Source organism: Clarias gariepinus, chromosome 26 (genome assembly GCF_024256425.1).
Source record: "Clarias gariepinus isolate MV-2021 ecotype Netherlands chromosome 26, CGAR_prim_01v2, whole genome shotgun sequence".
NCBI classification, from domain to species: Eukaryota; Metazoa; Chordata; class Actinopteri; order Siluriformes; family Clariidae; genus Clarias; species Clarias gariepinus.
Genome location: NC_071125.1, coordinates 22310661 through 22335237, shown reverse-complemented (window position 1 = coordinate 22335237; position 24577 = coordinate 22310661). Strand labels below are relative to the sequence as shown.

General features: G+C 39.5%; 2 protein-coding genes across 2 annotated transcripts in view; both read left to right on the top strand.

Annotated features, from left to right (window-relative positions):
- The first annotated feature begins 1914 nt into the window (after nt 1-1914).
- Nucleotides 1915-7095, top strand: pdha1b (pyruvate dehydrogenase E1 subunit alpha 1b). Its single transcript, XM_053487323.1, has 11 exons — nt 1915-2040; nt 2549-2617; nt 3550-3723; nt 3810-3936; nt 4518-4609; nt 4692-4784; nt 4924-5079; nt 5257-5328; nt 5416-5483; nt 6036-6144; nt 6614-7095. The coding sequence occupies exons 1-11, from the start codon at nt 1996-1998 to the stop codon at nt 6776-6778; spliced, it is 1170 nt and encodes a 389-aa protein (XP_053343298.1). The 5' UTR covers nt 1915-1995; the 3' UTR covers nt 6779-7095.
- A 3592-nt stretch (nt 7096-10687) lies between these two features.
- The window catches only part of rps6ka3b (ribosomal protein S6 kinase, polypeptide 3b), a 45841-nt gene continuing 31951 nt past the window's right edge, over nt 10688-24577 (top strand). The window contains exons 1-2 of the mRNA XM_053487552.1: nt 10688-11139; nt 16264-16320. Coding sequence (XP_053343527.1) covers nt 11086-11139; nt 16264-16320 — 111 coding nt within the window. The 5' untranslated portion in view covers nt 10688-11085. The remainder of the gene's footprint in view (nt 11140-16263; nt 16321-24577) is intronic.

The following is a 24577-nucleotide window of genomic DNA, read 5'->3' as shown; positions in this document are numbered from 1 at the left end:
TTTGCTGGACGTCTTCTTGCTTGCCAGAGGTGAGACATGAGACTAGTTAATAGTTTGATTGATTAGGTTCAAGTATCTCATGCAGTTTCCTGATCATAAGAATTTCCTTTATGCTTTCACAACTTTTCTAATTCATTTATGCTAAAACTCTCAATATTCAGGGTTGGAAAGAAACAAGCTGTAAGTACTTTTAGTAAAGAGCTTCATTAGATGGAGATGGATGAGCATCACTGATCCAAAATGATCAGCTATTTATTTATCAGATAAAGTGATACCACTGTGATATTAATTCTGCACTTCAGATTGAGGTCTAATGGAGGTCTTAGATGGTCAGGAGGAAGAGCAGAAGACCAGACCGCACTTCCATTCTTCACTCCAACCAGTTTAACATTAATGGATTAGAGACAGGTTTAAGCAGTGTTTTCTTTAGTTCTTCCTAATCTGGGGTTACAAATTCATTACCACACAACACAGCATTACTACCTGCTGTAATCATCTTACACTTCTCCGAGGTCAGGCTGGAGGCACCGAGGTCAGTGTGTGGACGAGAGAGAGAGAGAGAGAGAGAGAGAGGTGGAAGGGTCTACTTTTTATAGCTCTCTGATCCGACAGGTGGACCAGGGCATTGTTTCAAGTCAGTTGTCCTGAATGAAGAGGAGCAAAGCTCTCCATAAGGCTAACGTGTTTAGCGTGGGCTCATGACTGTGATAAAGATCTCTTTGGCCTCTAGTGACAGTTGCCCCGGGCCTCAAGAAAGGCTCTAGTTATTAAAAAAGGAATCTAGCTTTCTGATCTATTTCAAGATGAACAATCAAGGAAACTGACTGGCTAGTCAAGTCACTCCCTCAGTTCAGTTCAGTTGAAATTTCCTTCACTGGTGTGACCATGATAGGAAATATTATTGCCAAAGTACTACTTGCACGTTCTCCCCGTGCTTGCTGGGTTCCTCTGGTTTCTGCCTCAGTCCAACGGCGATTGCCTATAGTTTATGTGTGTGTGTGTGTGTGTGTGTGTGTGCCCTGAGATGGATTGGCACCATGTCCAGGGTGTAAAGACAAGTCCCAGGCAAGCTTGACTATGCCCCTGATCTTTTCAATCAATCATTGATGACATCATTAATAACTAATTCATATATTTATTACAAATATAAAAAGTGATCATTTATATATCAAATATATAATATAGTTGCAAAGCTGTGATGATCAAGCACCTGTGGAATCGCCATCTGGGCGCACCAGAAAGATGTGGGCACAGTGGGAAATACACCTGTATTTATAGTAGGGGGGATTTTATGTCATTGGGCAGATTGGACATGTATTATTGATTCAGACATCATTGTAATGTTCTTAAAGAATGTAGGATTTTTGCTGTTGTTGTTTTTTCACATTTGATGTTGATGTGTAAAGTTTTCATCGCCAATATCCATAAAAAGTCTGCTTTCCTGCATTATATCAAATGGTTTAGATTTCATTGATCTAATTGATCTGAATGTCTTTAGATCATATTGGCCCGATTTGATGGTGACCGTATATCAATGAGCTATTCAGCAAAATCTCTCATGAAAAATTGTGTTCCAGATCACGGCTGCTCCTTCTGTTTATTATAATATGTCCTTAGCTGAATTGTAATATTTTGATAACTGGAACTGTAGCCAAAATTTGTGTATGTAGACGTATTGGGGGTCTTTTTAAATTAAAAATGCAACATTTTATTTTATTTCTGATCAAAATAACGAAATGATCTAAATGACTCAAAAAAGATCCGTTCATTTTGATGAACGAGATTCAAAGAACCGAGTCACTAAAATGACTCAAACTTCCCACCACTATTTGACTGTAGAGGTTTTGTGCATTTCTCGCTACGGCCACTACGTGGCTGTATATAAACCATTTCGCTCTTTTTGTGACCACAGAAGAAGAAGAAGAAGAACGGGGACCCGGAAGTGCGGAGAAACAGAAGCTAGCGCTTTAGCCTTGACTGTGAAGTTTGTTCAACATGTCTTTAATCTCAGTCGCGTTTAGAGGTGCAGCAAGGAATAAAGTACGTGTCGGTGTGTGTGTGCTGTTTATAGATGTGGATATATAAGAAATAAGAGGTTTACATAACAGTAGCTAACTAACATTAGCGGCTAAGCCGGCTAGCTGTAGACTTCCTGACCTTGGTTTGTCGCCTGTGTTACTAAAATGTGTTTTATTGCCAGTTTTATCTCTGTTCAGGACTAGTTCTGTGTACTAACCTGGTTACAGTAGTTATCTAGTGACCGGTTGCTAAGTGACAGCTTGTGTTGTTCAGTCCTGAGGCTGTAGAAGTGTGTGTTATTGCAGGAGTGATGTGTGTTATTGCACTGACATCATGTGTGTGTTTAGGAATCAAACACTCAGTGTTGTGCTGATGTAAAAAAAAAAAAAAACCATCAGTGACTTGATCACTCATTCATTGATAAAGCATATTACTTCCTAATAAGGCGCATGTTACTTATTAATAAATGTCATTTCATGTAATTCGTGTTATTATTGCCTCTAAAACCTTATTGACTTTTCTCCCTCAGGTTGCGACAGTGGCTCTCTCCAGCCGCTCCTATGCCAGCTTCACACCTCAGGCCACCTTCGACATCAAGGTCAGCGCCCGCAATTTCACTTTTTTTTTTCTTTTTTTCTTTAGAGCTCATAATTCCCACCCATAAGCCTTTACTCGGGTAACGAAACAGGTTCAGGAATCTCATGAAGACGTTGAGCCTTATTGTCTTAACTTTTAGAAAAGACTTCATTTTTAAAAATTGCTGTTAGAAATGACATTTTCTATTTTTATGAACAGACTTAGTCTAATAATATATAATAAAATAGACTTTGTTTTTAACATCCAAGTAGGATATATACAGTACAAGGGGGAGTCAACAGTTATACACACTCTGGCTGTAAATTTTTCTAAAAGACAAATAAGTAATTTTTTTGCAACATAATCTTCTTGCTTTTCAACACATTTTGTCCTTCTGTCAACAAGCTTTCGTATTCCCTCATTTAAAAAAATGTTTTAGGCTGAGCTGCGAGCGACAAATGCACCGCTGTCTTCACTTCTTTATCAGAAGTGAGTCTTCGTCCACGTAGAGCTGCTTTCAGAGAACAAACAGATGGAATTCTGATTGAGCAAGATCAGGACTATAGGAATGACGCTTTAACACCTCAAAACTAAGTTTTGCAGGGTGTCGACAGTGTGGGCAGATCACAACGCCCTTGGATAACCGTCCTTTGTGTTCAATCTGAATTTTTGTCTTCGGCTCTTCAATAAGCGTCTCGCTGTAACGAGCACTGTTGATTGTTGAACCTTTTACCTGAGGATGTTCCAGTACTTCTGGCACTTGAGAATCCCAGAAAACTGTAAACATTAATGAATTTTTCAACTGATGGTCGACTTTTTAACTTTTTGAGGATGTTGGATCATTTTTAACTCAACCTTGTAAATATACAAAATAAAATGAGCAGATTTCCTCATGGTAACTTTCTCTCTCTCTCTCTCTCTCTCTCTCTCTGTCTCTCTCTCTCCGTTTTAAAGCCTTGTGAGCTTCACCGGCTGGACCAGGGTCCTCCGACACAAGCCGTGCTCACTCGAGAGGATGGCCTGAATTACTATCGCACCATGCAGATGATGAGGCGTATGGAACTGAAAGCGGACCAGCTGTACAAGCAGAAGATCATCCGAGGTTTCTGTCACCTCTACGATGGACAGGTGATTTAAATGTACACAATTATTCATGTGGTTGGCTGCCTTCATCCTTGTGTTAATCTGTGTGTGTGTGTGTGTGTGTGTCTTAGGAGGCTTGTGCGATGGGCATCGAATCCGCCATCAACCTCAGCGACCATCTGATCACGGCGTACCGAGCTCACGGATACACCTACACCAGGGGAGTGTCTGTAAAAGAGATCTTGGCCGAGCTCACGGGTTTGTTTCTCTCTGCGCGCGCTCACACACACGCGCACACACACACACCTCTATACAACTGGTTTTGTCTCATATGAGTCATCTTCCTGACAATCAGCATGTGATAGCTGCGTGTAGACACCAGAGGGCGCTCTAGCACCCAAATACTTACTCTTTGTATATTTTTGTTTATTTATATTGAGTTTTTTATATGTATAACACTTTATATATCTGGAATATGCAACAAGCCTAATAATTATTGGCACCCATCATGGAATTGATTTTTATTTATACATTATTTTTCATTATGATTGTTTTTTGTTACTGAGGGAACAAGAAGAGGGAAGAAATGCATGCATCAATTTTTTTTTTTTTTTTTTACTTTTTTTTAAAGAAAGCCACTAAACCATTTGGAGAGAGAGAGAGATAAAGTAGGATGTTGTGAGGGAATGAAAGGAAAAATCAGTCAGCTGTACATAATAAAAAAATATATGAATTATCCAGGAAAATCTTTTTTTGGACTTGATAAGAATCTAGTGGTGTATGTCGAGTATCTTGAATGTTTTTACGTTTTATATATTGATGAACGTCGCTCCTTTCAGGTCGAAGGGGCGGAGTCGCCAAAGGCAAAGGAGGTTCCATGCACATGTATGCCAAGAACTTCTACGGAGGAAACGGCATCGTGGGAGCTCAGGTAACACCCAGCCGTCCTCTAAACAGAGTGATACCATGTTACACGTTGTTTTTTTTTTACATGAGTATCTGTCACCTCAAAGGTTCCCCTCGGGGCTGGAGTGGCTCTGGCGTGTAAGTACCTGGCCAATAATCAGGTGTGTGTGGCGCTCTACGGGGACGGAGCTGCAAACCAGGTGAGAAATTTATTTTGTTTGTTTATATACTGCGTGTATATATATATAAAATTATTATTATTATTTATTTTTTTTTTTTCCATAAGCGTGACCTAAGGGACATGCTCTGGGTTTACACCTGTGTACATGTGATTCTCAGGGGCAGATCTTTGAGACGTACAACATGGCGGCGCTGTGGAAGCTCCCGTGCATCTTCGTATGTGAGAATAATAAGTACGGCATGGGCACGGCGGTGGAGCGGGCCGCCGCAAGCACCGACTACTACAAGCGAGGGGAGTTTATTCCCGGGCTGAGGGTAAGCTGTGGGTCACGTTATACACAACAGGGCACGGTAACGCCCTCAGAGAAGAGCGCTGTCTGCCCTCCTGCTCATTCACAATCTCTCTTAAAAATTCTGTTTAAGATTTAGTTTAATTGATGTCTAAAAATGAATAACAAACGGTTTCTCACGTGCCCACAATGTGGACACAAGGTGGACGGCATGGACGTGCTTTGCGTCAGGGAGGCTACCAAGTTTGCCGCAGACCACTGCAGATCCGGAAAGGTAATTTTAAACCCACACAAACACACACACCCACAGAGGCACATTTATTTTCATTCTTTCTTCAAACTCATGATCCGTTTCCTCCAGGGTCCGATTCTTATGGAGCTTCAGACGTATCGTTACCACGGACACAGCATGAGCGATCCTGGAATCAGGTAAACCGATATAACCGTCAGATTAAACTCCTAGAACACGACCGTGCTGAAATAAACCTGCTTGTGTGTTATAAAGGACGGTTAAACAAACTGCAGTGCCATAATAAACTGACACGATTACACACTTGGATTTTCCTTATGACTCCATTCATGAGTTTTAGTTTTTTTGTTTTTTCTTGGTGAAGAAGGAAAAGTTCACTCAGACCTGCAGGAAGTGAAGAAAAACACGACCAGACCAAAATAAAATCCCGGAGTAGCTTTTAAAAAAGGCACGCGATCGATATATTTTTCTTCTTCTTTTTTTTCGGGGCCGTTTGATAACCTGTTCGTGATCCATCATCTCCCCCGGGGTTGTGGGCTTTCAGGGTTGAGACCTGTCGTTACCATGGATACGCCGTATGAGATGCTGAGAAAAAAGGGCCTCAGCTCGCCAGTGTTAGAGCAAAGAGCGAGAGAGTATTGTGTCTTATGCTTGCAATAACAAATAATGATGTTTATGCTTTTAAAAGGATGTTTGTTTGTTTTTGCTTGTTTTTGTTTGTTTGAATAAAGTTATCGGACCCGTGAAGAGATCCAGGAAGTGCGCAGCAAGAGCGACCCAATCACCCTGCTAAAGGACCGACTGATTAACAACAACATGGCCAGCGTGGAGGAACTTAAGGTGTGTGTGTGTGTGTGTGTGTGCACTCCATTACTGCTCTTCAGTGCATATTTAACATATCTGTTCTTTACTTGAGTATTTTATTTTTTATTTTTATTATCAGACCACTGCTACTTTATTACATTTCCTCGTGGCGGTGTGTTAGATAACTAAAGCTAGCGCTTTGTAGCATTTGTATCAGTTGCTATGAGCTAATTCAAGACTGTACTTTTAATACTTAAATAAATTTGAAGCTAAAAACCTTTTGCTGAAGTACATCTGTTTTATAGATGGTGGACTTTTAACTCAATTATAGGATCTGTCTACTTCACCCTCCTCTGTTTAAACCCCACAACCCCTTCATTTAAGCAGAAAAATAAAATTATTTTACTTCTCCGCAATCCAAAATAAGACAGAAAAAAACCTCACTGACTTGCCCTCAGCACTGTGTATGTTTACTGTTACAACTTAAAGGCCACTGTTTTAACAGGAGATCGACGTGAACGTGCGTAAGGAGGTGGAGGAAGCGGCGCTGTTCGCCACGTCTGACCCCGAGCCCCCCCTGGAGGACCTGTGTAACCACATCTACAACGACCAGTCGCCCATAGAGGTGCGAGGAACAAACCCCTGGTCCAAGCTCAGGTCCACCAGCTGAACGGTCGCTGCCAGATCTCCACCACAAGATCATTACCGAGACGAAGAAGAGGGGAGCAAAGATACGTCTAGAAACGCACAAATGCCACGGATCACATGTTCTTCGTCTTCATCATCATTATCATCTATGTTCTTTTCTCTCTTCTGAAATCTTAGCTGTTACATGTTTTATTCGGTTTTATTCCGTTACTTAATTTTTACATAAGAAAAGTTTGTCTTCTGTTTAAAGTACATTTCCTGATGTAAATGGTAACATCTAAAAAAATAAATAAATAAAAAAACAGCCGTTGTGAATAAAATAAACACACTACCAAACGAGTGCCGTGTGAGACCAAAGCCTTGTCTTTATACACACACACACACACACACACACACACAGATATTATAGAAACCTGGGGTTAGTGTGTGTGTGTGTGCGTGTGTGTGTGTCTTTAAGGTCTATAAATGCTCTTTAAATGCACCTTTTGGATTTTTTTTTTGTGTGTGTGTGCTTCATTTTGGTGGGATTTAGTTGTGTGTATGTTTTATTTATTTTTATCTTTGTTTAAATATGACTTTTTTGTTTAAGACAAAAATTGACTTTTTTTTGAAGTGGGTTGTTTTGATTTTCTTCGTTTTTATTTGAGTTTCGCGTTTCATTGATTTTTATAGCAATTTGCACGGCTCTTTTAATAAGTTTATAAATTCATACTATTTTTTTTTTTTTTTTTTTAAGTTGTATTTTTGGGGATTTTCACATCTCTTTTTTTACTTTGTGTACTAAATATTTTTTCCTGCCTTTTTTCTTTTGTTGTTTTTCTTTCTTTTGAGTTTTGTTTATTTATTTATTTTGCCCAAAAAAGTTATTTATTTATTTTATATATTTATTTATTAACTTTATAACATCTCCTGATTACCAGCGATCTTTTCGAACAGTAAACCAACCCAACGATCCCCCACAATGCCGTTTGCTAATCCTGAACGGCTGCCTTTACGCCTTAACTGAGATTTAGTTTGGTTATGGCTTTAGCAGTGATGTGTCAGGTTTTATAAACTGGTTTAAATGGTCTCCCTTTAATTGTATTTTATCTGTGCATGGTTTTGGTTTCAGTTTTCACCATCTGCTGCTGCTGATGTAATAACTTTATAACAAACCGGATATTAAACATAAACAGGACCTCTGAGATATTTATATCACAATAATACACCGTAGTGGTGAAAACTATTATGAAACAAGAAAACACCAGCTGTGCTTCATCGTCTGTAACACCAAACAAGCTTTTTTTGTGAAATAAAAAAAGAAAGTTATTTCTAGGTATATAAATAAAAGCTTGTATATGTTATAAATTTTCCCAAATAATTTGATGATTTCCTTTAATACCGAGACGTATCCTGAGCTATTACAAACACGGATCCTGCAGTGCACATTTTTAAACAGTAGAGTAAGTAGACATTTTTCATTTAATTTGTTCTTATTCATCCTTGTAAAGAATTTTTACAGGTTTAAAAGTTATATAAAGGTGTTGTTGTTGCTGCTTATATTATGTCTCTATTTTATTCTTATATTTCTTTTCACTGTTTAATTTCTTTGAAGCACCTAAAGCGGATTTTTATGCATGAAAAGTTATTATAATTATTATTGATGATGATTATATGCTGATTATTATTACTAAACGTTGCTAAAGTTGTCAGTGTAAAGTCAGCAGATGTCGTTGTGAAAGATCCCTTAGCCTGAGCCTTAACATGTAAATAACCATATAATTATAGATAATTGCATATAATTGCTAAATATTTCCTCACAAAACATCAGTCAGTGTGGCAGTGACAGTGTAATTATTTTTATTATAAGTACATTGAGGAAAAAATGGAAAAACATCCACAGTGTGCAGCAGTTTAATTTTCATAACAGACTCATTTCCTGTCAGATTGTAAATGAAAATGTAATCATAGTTTTGAGATTTCCATCTTGGTGTCGCAGCGGTGGAACACAGCTGTAATTAAAAAACAAATAGAAAAGAAAACAGTACAAATGTCACACTTTTCTTTAGAGGAAAAAAAGTCAAACACTTGAGCACGCTTACTACAGAGTGTAATATTTAAGAAGTATTTCTATAATCTGAAAGTGTAATACTGTATAAGAGACACAGTTGTCACGTGAAATTCCTAATTTAATTAATAATTAGTTAATAGGTTTTGATGTGTAATTGATTATCCTACAGTATGTCCATATAAAGACACAGGAAAAAAGCTGCTGTATAAGGGTGTGGTATTACATTAAACAGCTTACAACTTAACATTATATCTCTATTTATTTTAAAGTGAAATTAATGTTGCATGATATTTATTTATAAAATAAATTCTGCAAGATCCTTGGTTGAAATGGATTTTTGCACTTATTTATTCTTATGTAATTTTTCATATGAAGTAAAGCAAAATTGCTGATAGTGATGCAAATAAATAATAATAATAATAATAATAAAGAATATTGTTTCAATTTTGGGTTAAGTTATGTAATTTTTAAGTTCACTAACAACAGCAGAAACAATAACAACAAATAATAAATCAAGAATAAAAACAAATAAGTTTTGCCTTTATTCTTTAGTTTATTATTAGTTTAAAATTATGGTATAATTTTATTGTTCAGGTATTTTAAGTAAAATGGTGTGATCATATAGTTCAGTAGTAAATAATAATAATAATAATAATAATAAGCAGAAGAATAACAGGAACTGGGGTCCGTTCTTCGTACGTCGCTAACTCAGTTAGCTGGATTTGATTGTTGTGGATTTGTCCTGATCTTGGATTGTTTCGTTCTTCGATGCGCTTCTAGCATTTGTTGTCATAGCAACATATCCGTAAGCTTGAACCTGCTCGGGAGCAGGTTTATTTCATGTAAACAGGATTTAGGCTGCGCTCCTGGCGGGTTATGATTGGTTGAAATGGCGAGGTCACACCTGATTGGTTAAAGAGTACGACTGACTCACGTGGAAAAAGATGAGTATATGCCCCCTGTCATGGACTCCCCCCCACTCACACACACACATAATCGCTATCAAATATTATATATGAACATAAATTCATAGGTTTAGTATTATCAAATATGATATTACTTTTATAATAAACCCTAGGCATGAGACAGCCGAGACCATTATTACAAACTCTTGTATAATGTTTATTTTGTAACACATTTATTTTTCAGGGGTTTGTCATAAAAATATGCATAAAATTATTGTCTCATGTTATTTGTAATTTGTAAACCATTAACCTATGAATTTATGTTCTAATATAATATTTGATAGCGATTATGTAGGGGGGGGCAATCCATGGCAGGGGGGCATTTCAGCGCATAACACGTGTTATAAAAAAAAATTGAGCCGCTCTTTTTCCATTTCGTCAACCAATCGGAGGGCTTGTGATCAGTGTTTCTACTGTTGATGCATATCGCCTTTTAAACCAACGCACGAGCGCGCAATAATCCTAGACAACTCAGTCCAGCTATACTAATCATCAACAACAGGTGAGCTCGAAGAACCGAATTAGCCGGATCGTAATTAGCACGATGATCTCATCTTAGATGTGTCAATTCATCTCGGATGTGTCAAGCGACGTACGAAGAACGGACCCCTGATGTGAATTCGATTGAATAAATAAATAAATAAAAAGTTGATTATTGTTTATCACACTTCATCTTGACAAAACGCAAAAACAATAAACAAACATACAAACAAATAAATAACTAAATGCTCATCCCTTTAAATCTCTCTATATTTCACCTGTGTCCCGTCGCCGCTCGGTCCCGCCCACCGTTCGGTGACGTAGCAGCCCGCTCTGACTGACAGGCAGCCGAGCCTATTCTGTGCCCGGTGTCCGGAGAAGCGGAAGTGTGCATGTGGGCGGGGTTTAAGGCGGAGAGGAATGCGGAGGTGAGGTGAGGCGAGGTGAGGGAGGGCAGAGCAGAGCAGAGCGCGCGCGCCGCGGGGACGCGAGGAGGAGAGTGTTCGCGAGAGAGCGAGAGAGCGAGCGCGCGCTGAGCGGAGCGCTGTGTTGTGGTGACGGAGTGTGTGTTACTCGCAGTAGTGTTACCCCCCCTACCCTCCCCACCCCGGTGCTCATCATCATCATCATCTGCCCGGGTGCTGTTACTCCGTCCGGCACTCACTCACTCACTCACTCTGTTACCGTTACCGCCGCCGCGTCTCCCGGAGCCTCCAGGTGTTCACATGAAGCCGCTGCTGCGGAGCCGCTGAAGGAGGAGGAGGAGCTGCTGCTGCTGTTACAGACATTTCTGTCCGCGCGCACGCGTGTGTGTTAGAACTCGGAGCAGGCGACATGCCGCTCGCGCAGCTGGCTGACCCGTGGAGGAAGATGGCCATCGGCAGTGAGGTGAGCGGCTCCGCATCCACTCATTAACCCCTGCACTAATTAACGCTGTCTTCATTCATTCATTAGACAAGGTGTTACTCTTACTATTAACCTTGTTCCAGCTCCACGCGCGCGAAACAAGGTGTGTAAGCTGTGTGCGTGCGTGCGTGTGTATGTGTGTGTGTCGGCTGTTTCTCTCTCTCTCTCTCTCTCTCTCTCTCTCCAACGAGAATTACACTCACATAAAGACATAAATCAGGGGTTATTGATGGACATCTGTCTCCTCCCTGATACCTGATCCTTTAACAGACAAGCTGAGAGAGAGAGAGAGAGAGAGAGAGAACATCCTGCCTTTCTGCAGTGTCAAGTACACAGACAAATCCACAGTGTGTTTGGGATGACACAAGTTCAGTAAAAGCTTTAATTTTTAGTTCATTCAGTTTTGATTATACTGATAATAAATGTTATAAGGCTTCGCCTTTCTCTATTCATTTATTTATTTATTTTTCACGAGTGCAGCAGCAGTACAGAAGTGTCCTACCAGTGTGAAGAAGTGATGCTCGGACTGATTTCGTTTTGCCCCGGACACGAGTGATGATATAAATTACTGTTACGATGTGACTTTGTCTTTATAACTCATTCATACAGCAGTGAGTTAATATTTGACACCCTCTCAATCTCCAGCGATGCGGTTTTAATCCCAAACCGATCGCCTTGCACCTCCAGGGTCCGGGTTCGATTCCCGTCTCTGTGTGCATGGAGTTTGAATATTCTCCCCGTGCTTGGTTGGTTTTCTTCAGGTACTCCAGTTTCCTCTCCCCGCCTCATGCCTTAATTCTCCTGGTATATGCTCCAGACCGCCTGAGACCCTGTTTAGGATTAAGCGGTATAGACGATGAGTGAGTGAGTGAAAGGAATCAGTTTGTTAATTGCGCGACTTTGATTTTCGATCAAATCTATTTATTTATAAGCGACTGTGATTTTATAAACCATGCTGTTCAGTATACTGTAATGGATTTTGCAGCTTTGAGGAGGATTTGTTATTTAATGATACGACGAAGTACAAAACTGATCTAGTTTATAAGGTTTAGGGTTTGACGACGCGGGTGGATCCGCTATGACGCAATGTGAATTTGATTCGTAAGGAAATCACTCTGAATTGCATGTGATATGATTTTAAGTCATAGGACAATGGTTTAATTATTTGATATTTTTGGTATCTGATATAATTTAATATGGTTTTTAGTCAATTTTAATTTTGATTAAATTGATACGAACTGGTTTTTGATCCATAGGACAACACTTGTATATACTTTTATATATCGTCTTAACGATCTGGTATTTGTCGACTCTTCCATGATACACCCCTCTACCAGATTGCAAATTCATGTGAACCTTCAGTGATCGGTCCATCAGGAGATTAGAGCAGGCCACGCCCTCTCAATCGGATCTGATATTTTTCACAGTTTGAGCAGGCGCGTTTGAAATAAAGTGTAGTGAACTTAAACAGGTGGATTTTTTTTTTTAACTCTCGATCACGACGACCAGCTGCTGCCACCGGGCCGTGGTCATGAAGTCATGAAGTTATGAAGTCAGTGATTCATAAAGAGCAAGGCTGTCTGATTCACACTCCTGCGCCTCGCCCCGGATTCATCAATGGCACTTAGTCACCCCGGCTTGTCACCTCCACACGACTCTGCCACAGCAGCCTGGAGACCGAGCCGTTCCTCCGCAGGGACTGACTTTTTTTCAGAGGGAAAAAAAATCCCTCTGAAATAGTCTCCAGTAGTAACACGGATATTACAGTTAAAGCGTTCGTAAGAGCGGGGTTACTCAGTACATTTTAGCGCGCCTTCATTCTCCCACACGTCTGATTAAACTAATCATCTAATCGGATTAGTCACTGATTTATAACAATGAGCCATATTTAACATAAAGGTTAAAGAGATACTTTTATTTAATGTCTAGTTTATTCAGTTTCACGGCATAAAATGTTTTTAAGCATTTCACTGTGTTAAAAAGAATAGCATCGTTCAATTAGTGTGTTTCAGTCAGCTCATAATTAATATTAAAAAAAGATATTAAAACCGATATTCCATATAAGGTTGACATTACGAGGGTGAGTCAAAAATGATCCGCACTCTGGTTCTATAGCAAAATTGGACGCCCTACTTGTGATTCGCACAAAAGGAGAGCAGCATGCCGAAGAGCATAAACAGAGGCGTTTGGATACCTGCGAACAAAATTTGGACCGATACTTTAAAGAAGGTGAAAGTGAAAAAACATCCTCAATCGCCGGCCGAAGGAAAAAGTTTAAAAGTCGACCATTAGCTGGAAAATTCATCCATGCTTACAGTTTTCTGGGATTCTCAAGGGCCAGAAGTATTGGAACACCATCAGGAAAAAGGTGCAACAATCAACAGCGCTCGTTACAGTGTGATGCTTGTTGAGGGGCTCAAGCCTGCACTTTGGATTAAACGCAGAGGACCGATATCCAAGGGCGTCGTGATCTGCCCACAGTGTCGACACTCTGCAACATCTTGGTTTTAAGGTGTTAAAACGTCCTCCCTATAGTCCTGATCTCGCTCCATTAGACTGAAAGCAGCCCTATGAGGACGAATATACCCCTCATGATAAAGGAGTGAAGACATTCGTGGCTCACAGCCCTGCCGTAAACATTTTATAATGATGGAATACGAAAGCTTGTGGGCAGACGGACAAAGTGTTCTGGAAAGCAGGGGGATGATGTGGTGTTTGTGTTTTCTGAAAGTTTTTTCAAATAAGTTCTACAACCCGAGTGCGGATAATTTTTGACTCACCTTTGTATACATATATGCTGAAACCTTGCTGTTGAAAATGTTGTTTATCACTCGTTTATGCCCTGTGATAGACATTTTTAGAGTGACTCTGCTTGTAGAGAAAAATACAAAGTTCAAGTGCAACCAGCAATTTTAAAAAAAAGTTGTTTGAAAGAATTTCCTAACTGTACTGAACTCTTGTCGGGGAAACACACCCTTTTTTTTCTGAGATAGATTGATTTCGAAGGAAATTCCAAGAAAAACCTTCCTTTTTACGCTGATGTAACCTCGAAACGAGCACAAACACGTCTTCAGATTTAAATCAGTTTAAAGGAGCAGTTTGTAATTTGCCTGTTGTGTGAATTTCAATCTTGATTAAAACACACAGACGGATATTTTGTTGGAAATCTGATTTGTAGTATCGCATCACAGTGCTATGCTTTTGTTTATGTTTTTCTGACCCAGAAATAAGACGAGTCCATAACCAGGACAGAGCGGTTGCTTCCTTTCTTTTTCCCGTTTGTTTTCAAAAGGAAATTACACAGGAATCGGTGGTGAAACAGGAAAAAGAAAAAAACCTGCACTAAAATGGAAATTCACATAAGGGCCCAATTCCAAACCGCACCCTTAAATCTGGACATTTGTTCGTATTTAGTGACGTTCTTTTCCCGTTTTTCTCTTCAGCATCAGCAAATAGTATGATCTGTGCTTTTAAACCAAAAAAAAAAAGGTGCTGCATTTGATCTTGGCTCGTCACTGAGACGATTACATCATCACCTAGAGGACCTTTAATGTGAATACTGCACTTGGAAGCGAAGATTGATACGGCTCCTTTAAACCTGTAAACCTGTAAAGATGTGTATTAAAGGTACAACTGATTAACTAAAAAATAAATCATGATCTCAAGTCAGACTTACACGTGATCTCATGTATTTCCCTGCATTCACGTGTTCAGAACAATCCCAGATCCTGTATTGGTCACGCTCACGCAGTCTAAAACACAGCACTGTAAAATCAACAGTCAGGTCGGAGTGATTCAGTCAGTCGCTTCTCTCATCTCACTTCCTCATTAATGCTGTTCCGCTGTCACTCACTGTCTATCAAGGAGGCGGAGCTAAATCAGTTTAATTTATTAAGCTTTCTTGGTGGAGTTTGAGAAGTATTAAGTAGTATTTTTACGCTAAAATCCTGGGTGTAAAACTCTTTCGTGCTCAGATTTGTTTTTTTTTACTCCCTCAAGCTCTCACGAACTCAAACTTTCGACTGCAAAAAAAAAAAAAAACCCTCTCGCACTTTTACAACAATAAATTCAACACTGTAAATAACAAATTTCGTGACCTTTACCTTATGCTGATTAAAAAAAAAAGATATAAAGTATCGCATGTGACTATTATTTATTACCATAAACATAACCCTAGGATGTGTGTTGTGTGGGCGTGGCTTTGGAGAGAAATCTGAATCAGTTAAACAATTTAATTAAAAAACCCTCTCGTGTGCGCGCAAAAACTCTCAACCCGCGCGGCCAGACCACACCCAGACTCTCAGTTCCCACGTTCAAACTTTCACTTGTTTGCATTCAACTTGTATTGCATATTCTCTCTCTCTCTTTCCTGTTCTCGCTCAATATTAGCCAATCAGAACCTGAGGTGGGCGGAGTTGGTTGCTTTCTAACGACGTGTTTCTGCTCCCTTTAATGCTCTCTGTCCCTCAGCACACGTGTGCATACCTTATTACACAGCGGTACTGTTTTTTTAATCAGCATAAGATAGATGCCTTGTGCACACACACACAAACAAAACTCAAATACACACTGCTGCGTGAACAGAGACAGACGCGTACGGTTCTAATTGGGATCCGCGTTACCGTGTTGGTTCATTAACCGTGTTGGATACACAGAGACTCTGAGAGCAGATCGATTATACCAGAGAGCAATAAAACCTTTAACAACAATAAACTCCACACTGTAAACTACCAACTTAATTACGAACTACCTAACAAACTCCGTGATGTTTACTTTATACTGATTAAAAAAAAAACTGATATAAACTAACACTTGTGACGTTAAAGTGCTAAAGTTTCTTCAGTCTTAAAAAAAAAAACACGAGCTCTTTATTGTTAGTTATTTTTATTTATTACTTCAAACATAAGACTGGGATGTGTGTGGAGTGGGCGTGGCTTTGGAGAGGAATTTTTGGAGTTAGATAATTTAATTAATAAACTAGCATTCGCTAAAACCTGAGCCTTCCTTTAATCTCCTTAGCTGTACAGTACGTGCGGTGCTTACACGCCGTATAGTGATGTCTTTATTTATTTATTTGTTTATTTATGTTCATTTTTGTGGCTGCAGGAAACCCAGCAGGTCTTGGAGGATTCTTTGGGAGACGAGGACAACCTGCCGTGTCAAGTAAGGCTCACTTTGATCATTTCCTGTTGGTATTTTTAGTAATATTCTCTCTCTCTCTTCCTCTCTCTGCGTGACCTCTATATCGTGATGAGATTAAAGCGATACCCTGGTGTTCTTTTAAACCAGTCTCTCTCCCTCTTTCTCTCTCTCTCTCTCTCTATTACAACATTTACACTCGAAGTCTGAAAGCCTGACGAAGTGAGAGATTCTCAGATGTCAGAGTCTCTCTACAGACATGAGCGTAAGTGTATTCACGCGCCTTTAACGTTAGGAGAGCGTTGGTGGATCAGTGCTGGGTTTCTCGTCTGCTATGCGGAAGGCCCGGGTTCGATTCCCACCCGACGCCCAAACCCCACCCCATGGACGCAGTGTCCGTCCCAATCCCGGAGGGTTGCTTCAGGGAGGGCATCCGGGGCAAAAACCCTGTGGCAAGTTACCTTAGCATCTCCACTGGAACAGTCGAAAGACAGACAACAACGTGCCTTAAATTTTTAAATTGAGGACAGCAGTAACTTTCACGTAACCGAGAATTGTTCCATCGGACAAAATCCGGAACAAACCGCAGACCTTAGTATCCACGTTTGCGAAAATGGATTATTATGAAGCGCTTAAATAATGAAAGTATTAAACCACAGGTTGTCCCCTACTTACAAACGAGTTCCGTTCCGGGAGCACGTTCATAAGTCCGATTTATTCACAAATCCGACAAAGTGAGTCTTATACGACAGAGTGAGCTACATCCATGATTTAACCAGAGGTAGAACCGAGGCTTGTTCGTCTTCTTATTTATCTATATAAATAAAACTAAGGTCACAACTCGCAGTCCTTCGGTATCTGCCTGAAGTTTAACCTGCACCATAAATGAAATCAAAATGAATGTTGAGTAAAAAGGATGTTACGAGCAGATATAGCGCTTTTTCCTCTCGGGGTGGGCGTGGCTATTCGCGTCACTCAACAGAGTGAATCAACGCGTTAGTTTACCGTGTATAAACGCCGAAGTCCGCGGGAGACACAGAAACTGCCATAATGAACCTACAAGCCGCCACAATCGCCACCAGAGACAAACCAAAGTGCGACACAGTGTGGCTAAAAAAATGGGACGTACGCTATGAAAACTGAACCTTGCACTGTAAATTAAATCAAAGTGTTGAATAGAAGTTATGAAGAGAGATGTGCCTGATGTTGATCAGCTTATTTTGAGCGTTAACTCTAAAACTATTTCTACAAACTCGTATCCGCTGTGTGACGTAACAGAGGGACGGGAATCACAAGGGGGCCAAAGATACAACTTTATAACGATACCTCCAGACATTCTTACGATTCCGAACAAACTTAATGTTTTAATATTTAAATAATATTTGCTTCTACCAGACAGGATGCTGTGCTGTATGACTGGTCTATAGGATTACAGCGGAACAGCAAGATTTTACCTTAAATGCAAACGTGCGTATATAATATATAATTTAAAAATGAGTTTAAAAAGTTTTGATTTTGTCGTCAGAGTGGCGATATTTAAATCACCACACACAAAAACTCGCGCTACATTATTCAATTGATTTAAAAAAAAAAAAAATTATTTATTTATATTATTTAAAAAAATAATAAACGTATTTTTAACGTTTATGGCCGGAGTTCAGCAACATCACTGTTGTAATTCATTTTGGAGAAGTTTGTTCCTCCCCCTATTCCGTCTCTCTCTCTCTGTATATCCCTTTTTCCATCTTTCTTTTTTTCTCTTTCATTCACACCATCTTTCTCTGTAATTTATTTCTCTGTAATTTTGTCATTGTCTCTCTCTCTCAATTGTTCTCTATCTTTATATCTCTGTTTCTCTCTCTCTCTCGCATTCTTTCATGTACTTTCATGCTTTCTCTTTCTGTCTGTCTCCATGCTCACATTTCTCTCTCTCTCTTTCCCCTCTCTCCATCTGTCTGTTTCTTCCTGTTTCTGATTCTCTCTCTCTCTCTTCATCTCTCCCCATCTGTTTGTCTCTCTCTGTTTTTCTGTCTTTTGATTTAATTCCACAAGGTTTCTCTCTCTCTCTCTCTCCTCTTCCTCTATGTATGTTTTTCTTTTTCTCCTTACTCCTCCTTTTCCATATGTTTATCTCTCTTTCTGTCTGTCTAAATGTTTTCCTCTCTCTCTCTCTCTCTCTCTCTCCCGGTTTGTCTCTCTTTATGTCTTCCTGTCTCTCTCACTCAATTGAATTCAGCAAGATTTCTCTCTCTCTCTCTTTCTCTCTCTCTTTCTCTTTTTCTCCCTTGTGGTTTCTGCTGCACATCATTGATTTTTAAATGCAGGGGAGATGAGTGTGTGGATCTTATGGCTGTCATTAGGGATGACTCCAGGTTTTCTCTTGACTCCTGTAATGTCTCTCTCTCTCTCACACACTCACTCACACACACACACACACACAGATTTGTTGAATCACAGGCTCTCTGACCTCACACTCTCCATCATTAGACTGGGGCTGAAACAGGACTAGAAAATTGTACAACGCAGCACTTTGAACCTTTGTCCAAACTCTGCGTGTGTGTGTGTGTGCAGAATGCCCATGCTTTAACATGTTTGCAGTGTAACTCAGTGTGAGTGCGCATACATTAAGTCAGGTTAATGTGTCTTAATAAGTGAGTGAGTATGTTAGTGAGTTAGGGGTTAACCAGCCTTAGATCAGGTCTCTGTCTCTCTCTGTCTCTCTGTCTCTGTCTGTGTCTCTCAGTCACGTCTCCACAGGCATCGGGGACAGCACTCACTTGTGTCTGATTGGATTTGAATAGAACATTGTCATTTAGAGACTTTAATTCCAGTCCCATAATTGAAAAATGTACAAAAACATAATTAAAGCTGCAATAAGCAACTTGTTACTTTGGGTTCCCTAAACTCCATCGTTTCCCCCAGCACTAGCTTGAGGTGATCGTTCTTTCCCGAGCTGAGGCAGTCGAATCTTCCAGCGGCCATGTTGGTCGAACAAACAGTCAGATATTATACTCCTATGCAAATCCATATTTGTTATTGACAGAACAGGCTGGACGAGCGCCGAACCACCGAGTAAACGCATCGCACACGGAACAGTAACATCTGCATTTCCAGACAAATGTGTTGGAGCGCGTGGACGGGGTTTTCCCTTCCCACTAATGCCGATAAAAACATTTTTAAGGTCATTTAAGGACATCTTCAATTTAATGTTCACCAGTGAGATACAGATGTGTTCGACCCTGCCCTCACAAAGAAACAGTAAAGATCAGCTCAAATAATAAAGCTCGGGAAAGAACGATCAGCTCAAATAATAAAGCTCGGGAAAGAACGATCAGCTCAAATAATAAAGCTCGGGAAAGAACGATCAGCTCAAATAATAAAGCTCGGGAAAGAACGATCAGCTCAAATGATAAAGCTCGGGAAAGAACGATCAGCTCAAATGATAAAGCTCGGGAAAGAACGATCAGCTCAAATGATAAAGCTCGGGAAAGAACGATCAGCTCAAATGATAAAGCTCGGGAAAGAACGATCAGCTCAAATGATAAAGCTCGGGAAAGAACGATCAGCTCAAATGATAAAGCTCGGGAAAGAACGATCAGCTCAAATGATAAAGCTCGGGAAAGAACGATCAGCTCAAATGATAAAGCTCGGGAAAGAACGATCAGCTCAAATGATAAAGCTCGGGAAAGAACGATCAGCTCAAATGATAAAGCTCGGGAAAGAACGATCAGCTCAAATGATAAAGCTCGGGAAAGAACGATCAGCTCAAATGATAAAGCTCGGGAAAGAACGATCAGCTCAAATGATAAAGCTCGGGAAAGAACGATCAGCTCAAATGATAAAGCTCGGGAAAGAACGATCAGCTCAAATGATAAAGCTCGGGAAAGAACGATCAGCTCAAATGATAAAGCTCGGGAAAGAACGATCAGTTCAAATGATAAAGCTTGGGGAAAGAACGATCAGCTAAAATGATAAAGCTTGGGGAAAGAACGATCAGCTCAAATGATAAAGCTTGGGGAAAGAACGATCAGCTCAAATGATAAAGCTTGGGGAAAGAACGATCAGCTCAAATAATAAAGCTCGGGAAAGAACGATCAGCTCAAATAATAAAGCTCGGGAAAGAACGATCAGCTCAAATAATAAAGCTCGGGGAAAGAACGATCAGCTCAAATAATAAAGCTCGGGGAAAGAACGATCAGCTCAAATAATAAAGCTCGGGGAAAGAACGATCAGCTCAAATAATAAAGCTCGGGGAAAGAACGATCAGCTCAAATAATAAAGCTCGGGAAAGAACGATCAGCTCAAATGATAAAGCTCGGGAAAGAACGATCAGTTCAAATGATAAAGCTTGGGGAAAGAACGATCAGCTCAAATGATAAAGCTTGGGGAAAGAACGATCAGCTCAAATGATAAAGCTCGGGAAAGAACGATCAGCTCAAATGATAAAGCTCGGGAAAGAACGATCAGCTCAAATAATAAAGCTCGGGGAAAGAACGATCAGCTCAAATAATAAAGCTCGGGGAAAGAACGATCAGCTCAAATAAAGCTTGGGAGAGAACGATAAGAAATAAAGGAAATAAAGATTAGCGTTGATGGTGATATTCAGCTCGGATAGTAGTGATCAGCTTAAATAAAGATTCCACTTAAACCATAATGATTAGATTAAAATACATTCGGCTTGGATGGTAATTTACAGCTCAAATAATTTAAACAGTAACCATCAGCTGAAATAATAGCGATTAGCTTGGATAATGTGATCAGCTCACACCATTAATGATCAGCTTAAACTACAGTGATCACCTTGAAAAATAAAGATCAGCTTAAACAATGATTATCAGCTCAAGCGATAATGATCAATGTTGCAAACCTCAAGCACATTTGCTTAGCTTAAATAACGATTAGTTCAGACTGTAACGATCAGCTCATTAATGATGTAATGATTGTGGCTGTAACTCGGACTCGCCAACGAGCCGCCCATATGTGTGCCTTCATTATTCGTTCCCGTTTACCCCGTATCTCTCAGCTTAATCATGACACTGATAAAGGGCCTCGTTCTTTCGACCCCGTGTGTGAGTGTGTGCGCGCACACGAGCGCGCGTCCTGCTCCGAGTCCAGCCTGTTTTTGCGTGTCGGCTGTGTGTTAATGTTTGGCTGTGTCTCCTGATCTCTCTGGCAGATGGTATTTAATCTTCTACGGCCATCTGGACCGACTCGCTCTCGCATCTTTAACACCCACTCATGCCTGCCTTTATCTTTCTCTATCTCTTTCTCTCTCTCTCTCTCTTTCCCTCTCTTCGACTGTGGTTCTCTCACCACTGCACACACAGGTGTCTGTGAGAGTGACGAGACATCACACACTCTTAGTCATCCTCACACACTCTCTGATGCCGTCTCCACCGTGCGAAATGTGCGTTACATTCAGGAGTTCTTTTATTTATTTATTCCACTTGTGATGGGTTAATGATTAATGGCTGTACCATGTGACAGACGCACAAATACACACTCACTCTCTCTCATGCGCTCTCTTTTTTTCACGCACACACAACTGAATAGAGACTAGGTGTAGGACTTTTTCTTATCTCTGCAGCTGAAAGGTGAAACATGAATCACAGTGTGTTTTGTGGATAAGCCTCTCAAGGGCATTAAAGACCGGACGCTCCAAAGCCGATTATTTGGTGTTGCAAAAATAAAGACGTACATTAACACACAGAGCGAAAAAGAGAGAGGGGGAAGGGAATAATTTTAGAATAAAAAGTATAAATAATAATAATAATAATAATAATAATAATAGAAATAATTTTTAACAATAACACTTGTGTAATTCTAGTGGATGCCAAACTGCAGTAGAAGAAAATCTGAAACTTTATCTTATATCTTAAAAAAAAAAAAGACCATAAATACAATTTTGTCCTGGAAAAACATACAAACAAAAAAAAAGGCTTGTAATTCTATAACAGACATTTACAAGTTTGTTTTTTTACTTGCTTGTAGGTCCACTATTATTATTATTATTATTATTATTATTATGTTTTATTGTTTTAAAAAATATGGAGAAACTTCATACCCAAGTCAATCTACAGTACAGTGATAAAAGTTTACTTAAGATTACTTTAATAAGCACGCACGCACGCACACACAGACACACACACACACACACACACACACATACTCCTGATATAAAGTTAAATACATGACGCACGCTGACATTTTTCAAACCCACACGTGTTTGAAATGCCAGCGTACGTACAAGAGCCCGGTTGACGGGCAGGTTCTGACGTGCGATCCGATCCGCACCCTGCCCGCACGCCTTCATATTCGGGGGGGGAATCAAGTTATATAAATATTTAGAAATTCTCAGCTAAGATTAAAAAACAAGGAACTCCAGGGTTATCATTAACTCAGTCTTGCAGCATGGTGTTTCGTGTGTGTGTGTGACTAATTCAGTACATCTTCTCGTCCATCCCTGTTCCCAGAGGAGTTCCCATGAATCCAGTCCACCCCACATCCTCCCCACATCCTCCCCCCCCCCCCTTCCCCCGAGGCTGTCCATCATCAGTCGAGAGCTAAACGATCTGCTGCCATATGCCCCGAACAGATACGCCGCAGCGGCCGCGATCGATACGCCGCCGCCTTACCGTTCCTCTCCCTCTCTCCTTTACTCCGGAGGGATCTGCAGGAGTTTTTGAGTGCTGTTAGTCTTTAGAGCCAGTATGTTTAAAACCACAGAACGTCTTTATTTCTTCACAAGAGACAGAAGAACGTGAACAAGAACGGGTTTCTGAATCGCCACACTCAAAATCAAAGTTTCCAAAATTCTTTTGTTTTGTATTAATTCTGTTATTTTGTTCGTCTCCTGCACAACGTCTCGCCTCTTCATACCTTCCTGTAAGACGTGTTTCAAATACACATCCATAGGTTTTTTAAAGAGCTCATAAATATATGTAAAGTTCGCCAAAAAATGTATAAATATTTTAATACTAAATCTATTGCTATACGTTATACATTATACAGTATACTAATACTGTATATGGTGATATTATTTAAATTATATTAATATAATCTACATCATACTATTTTTCTTTTCCTGATGTGTGTATACATTTTTTTTGGCTAACTTTGTATATATGTGGAATGTATGGGGAAACAAAAAAAAAACGACACTATAAGGTAGGAAAAAAAATTACGGTCAATCATGTAGATATTATATATAATATAAAGTGCTGATTTAAAAAGAAATTATTATAACAATTTCAAAAGATGTGCTGTTCTGCAGTATTTTTTTTATATCTTGTTTAATTTATTATTATTATTATTATTATTATTACAAACTGACTGGAAGCAGCTGACCTTTTAAAATACTTTTTACATTTTCTTTTTTGCTTTTTATAAATTGCCAAGTCGAGTCAAGTAAACTTTCAACCACGTATACAGTTGTGTACGCGGTGAAACAAACCAACGCTCCTCCAGGATCAAGGATCTGCATACATACAACATAAATTAATAAAAAATAGCTAACTAACTTAGACACCTAATTTTTAATATTTCCCCCTTTAAAATTTTTACATTTTATATTTAATATTTTTTTTTAATTTTCCCTGTTTAAAATTTTTAGATTTATGTCGTGGAGAATTGTGATTATTATTATTTTTTTTTACAATATTCACAATTTAAATATTTAACATAATATTTACAATTATTTATAGACTCATTGTGTCATTTAAAAGGTATTTATTGTATTATCCTCCATAATGTCTAAACGTATTGTCCAAAGATATATATCATAGCTATCTCTAATAATAGATCATTTGGATTTTTTTTTTTTTCTTTTTAATTAATGTATTATTCCATAAGGAAGAGGTAACTCAGGCGGTCGAGGCTCTGGGGTGCTGACCAGACGGTCAGAGGTTCGAATCCCACCACCGCCGGGTTGCCACTGTTGGGTCCTTGGGCGAGACCCTTAACCCCACTTCCCATACAAACCCAACCACTTCATGCAGTACCGCGACAGGAAGCGCATCCGGCGTAAAACCTGCACCAGGTCCGATGTGGCAACATCCCTGGGATAAAAAGAGAAAATATATTATTTTCACATTTTTCATGAAGAAAAAGATATTAAAGCAGCCATAACACACTTAAATAAAAATGTCAATAATGTTTAGTTTTTAGGACACAGTGTTTAGTTTAAAGGACACCTATTATGCGAAACTCACCCTTTAGTTATTATTAGACATTAACATGGATCTCCAGAATATATGTATATATATATATATATATATATATA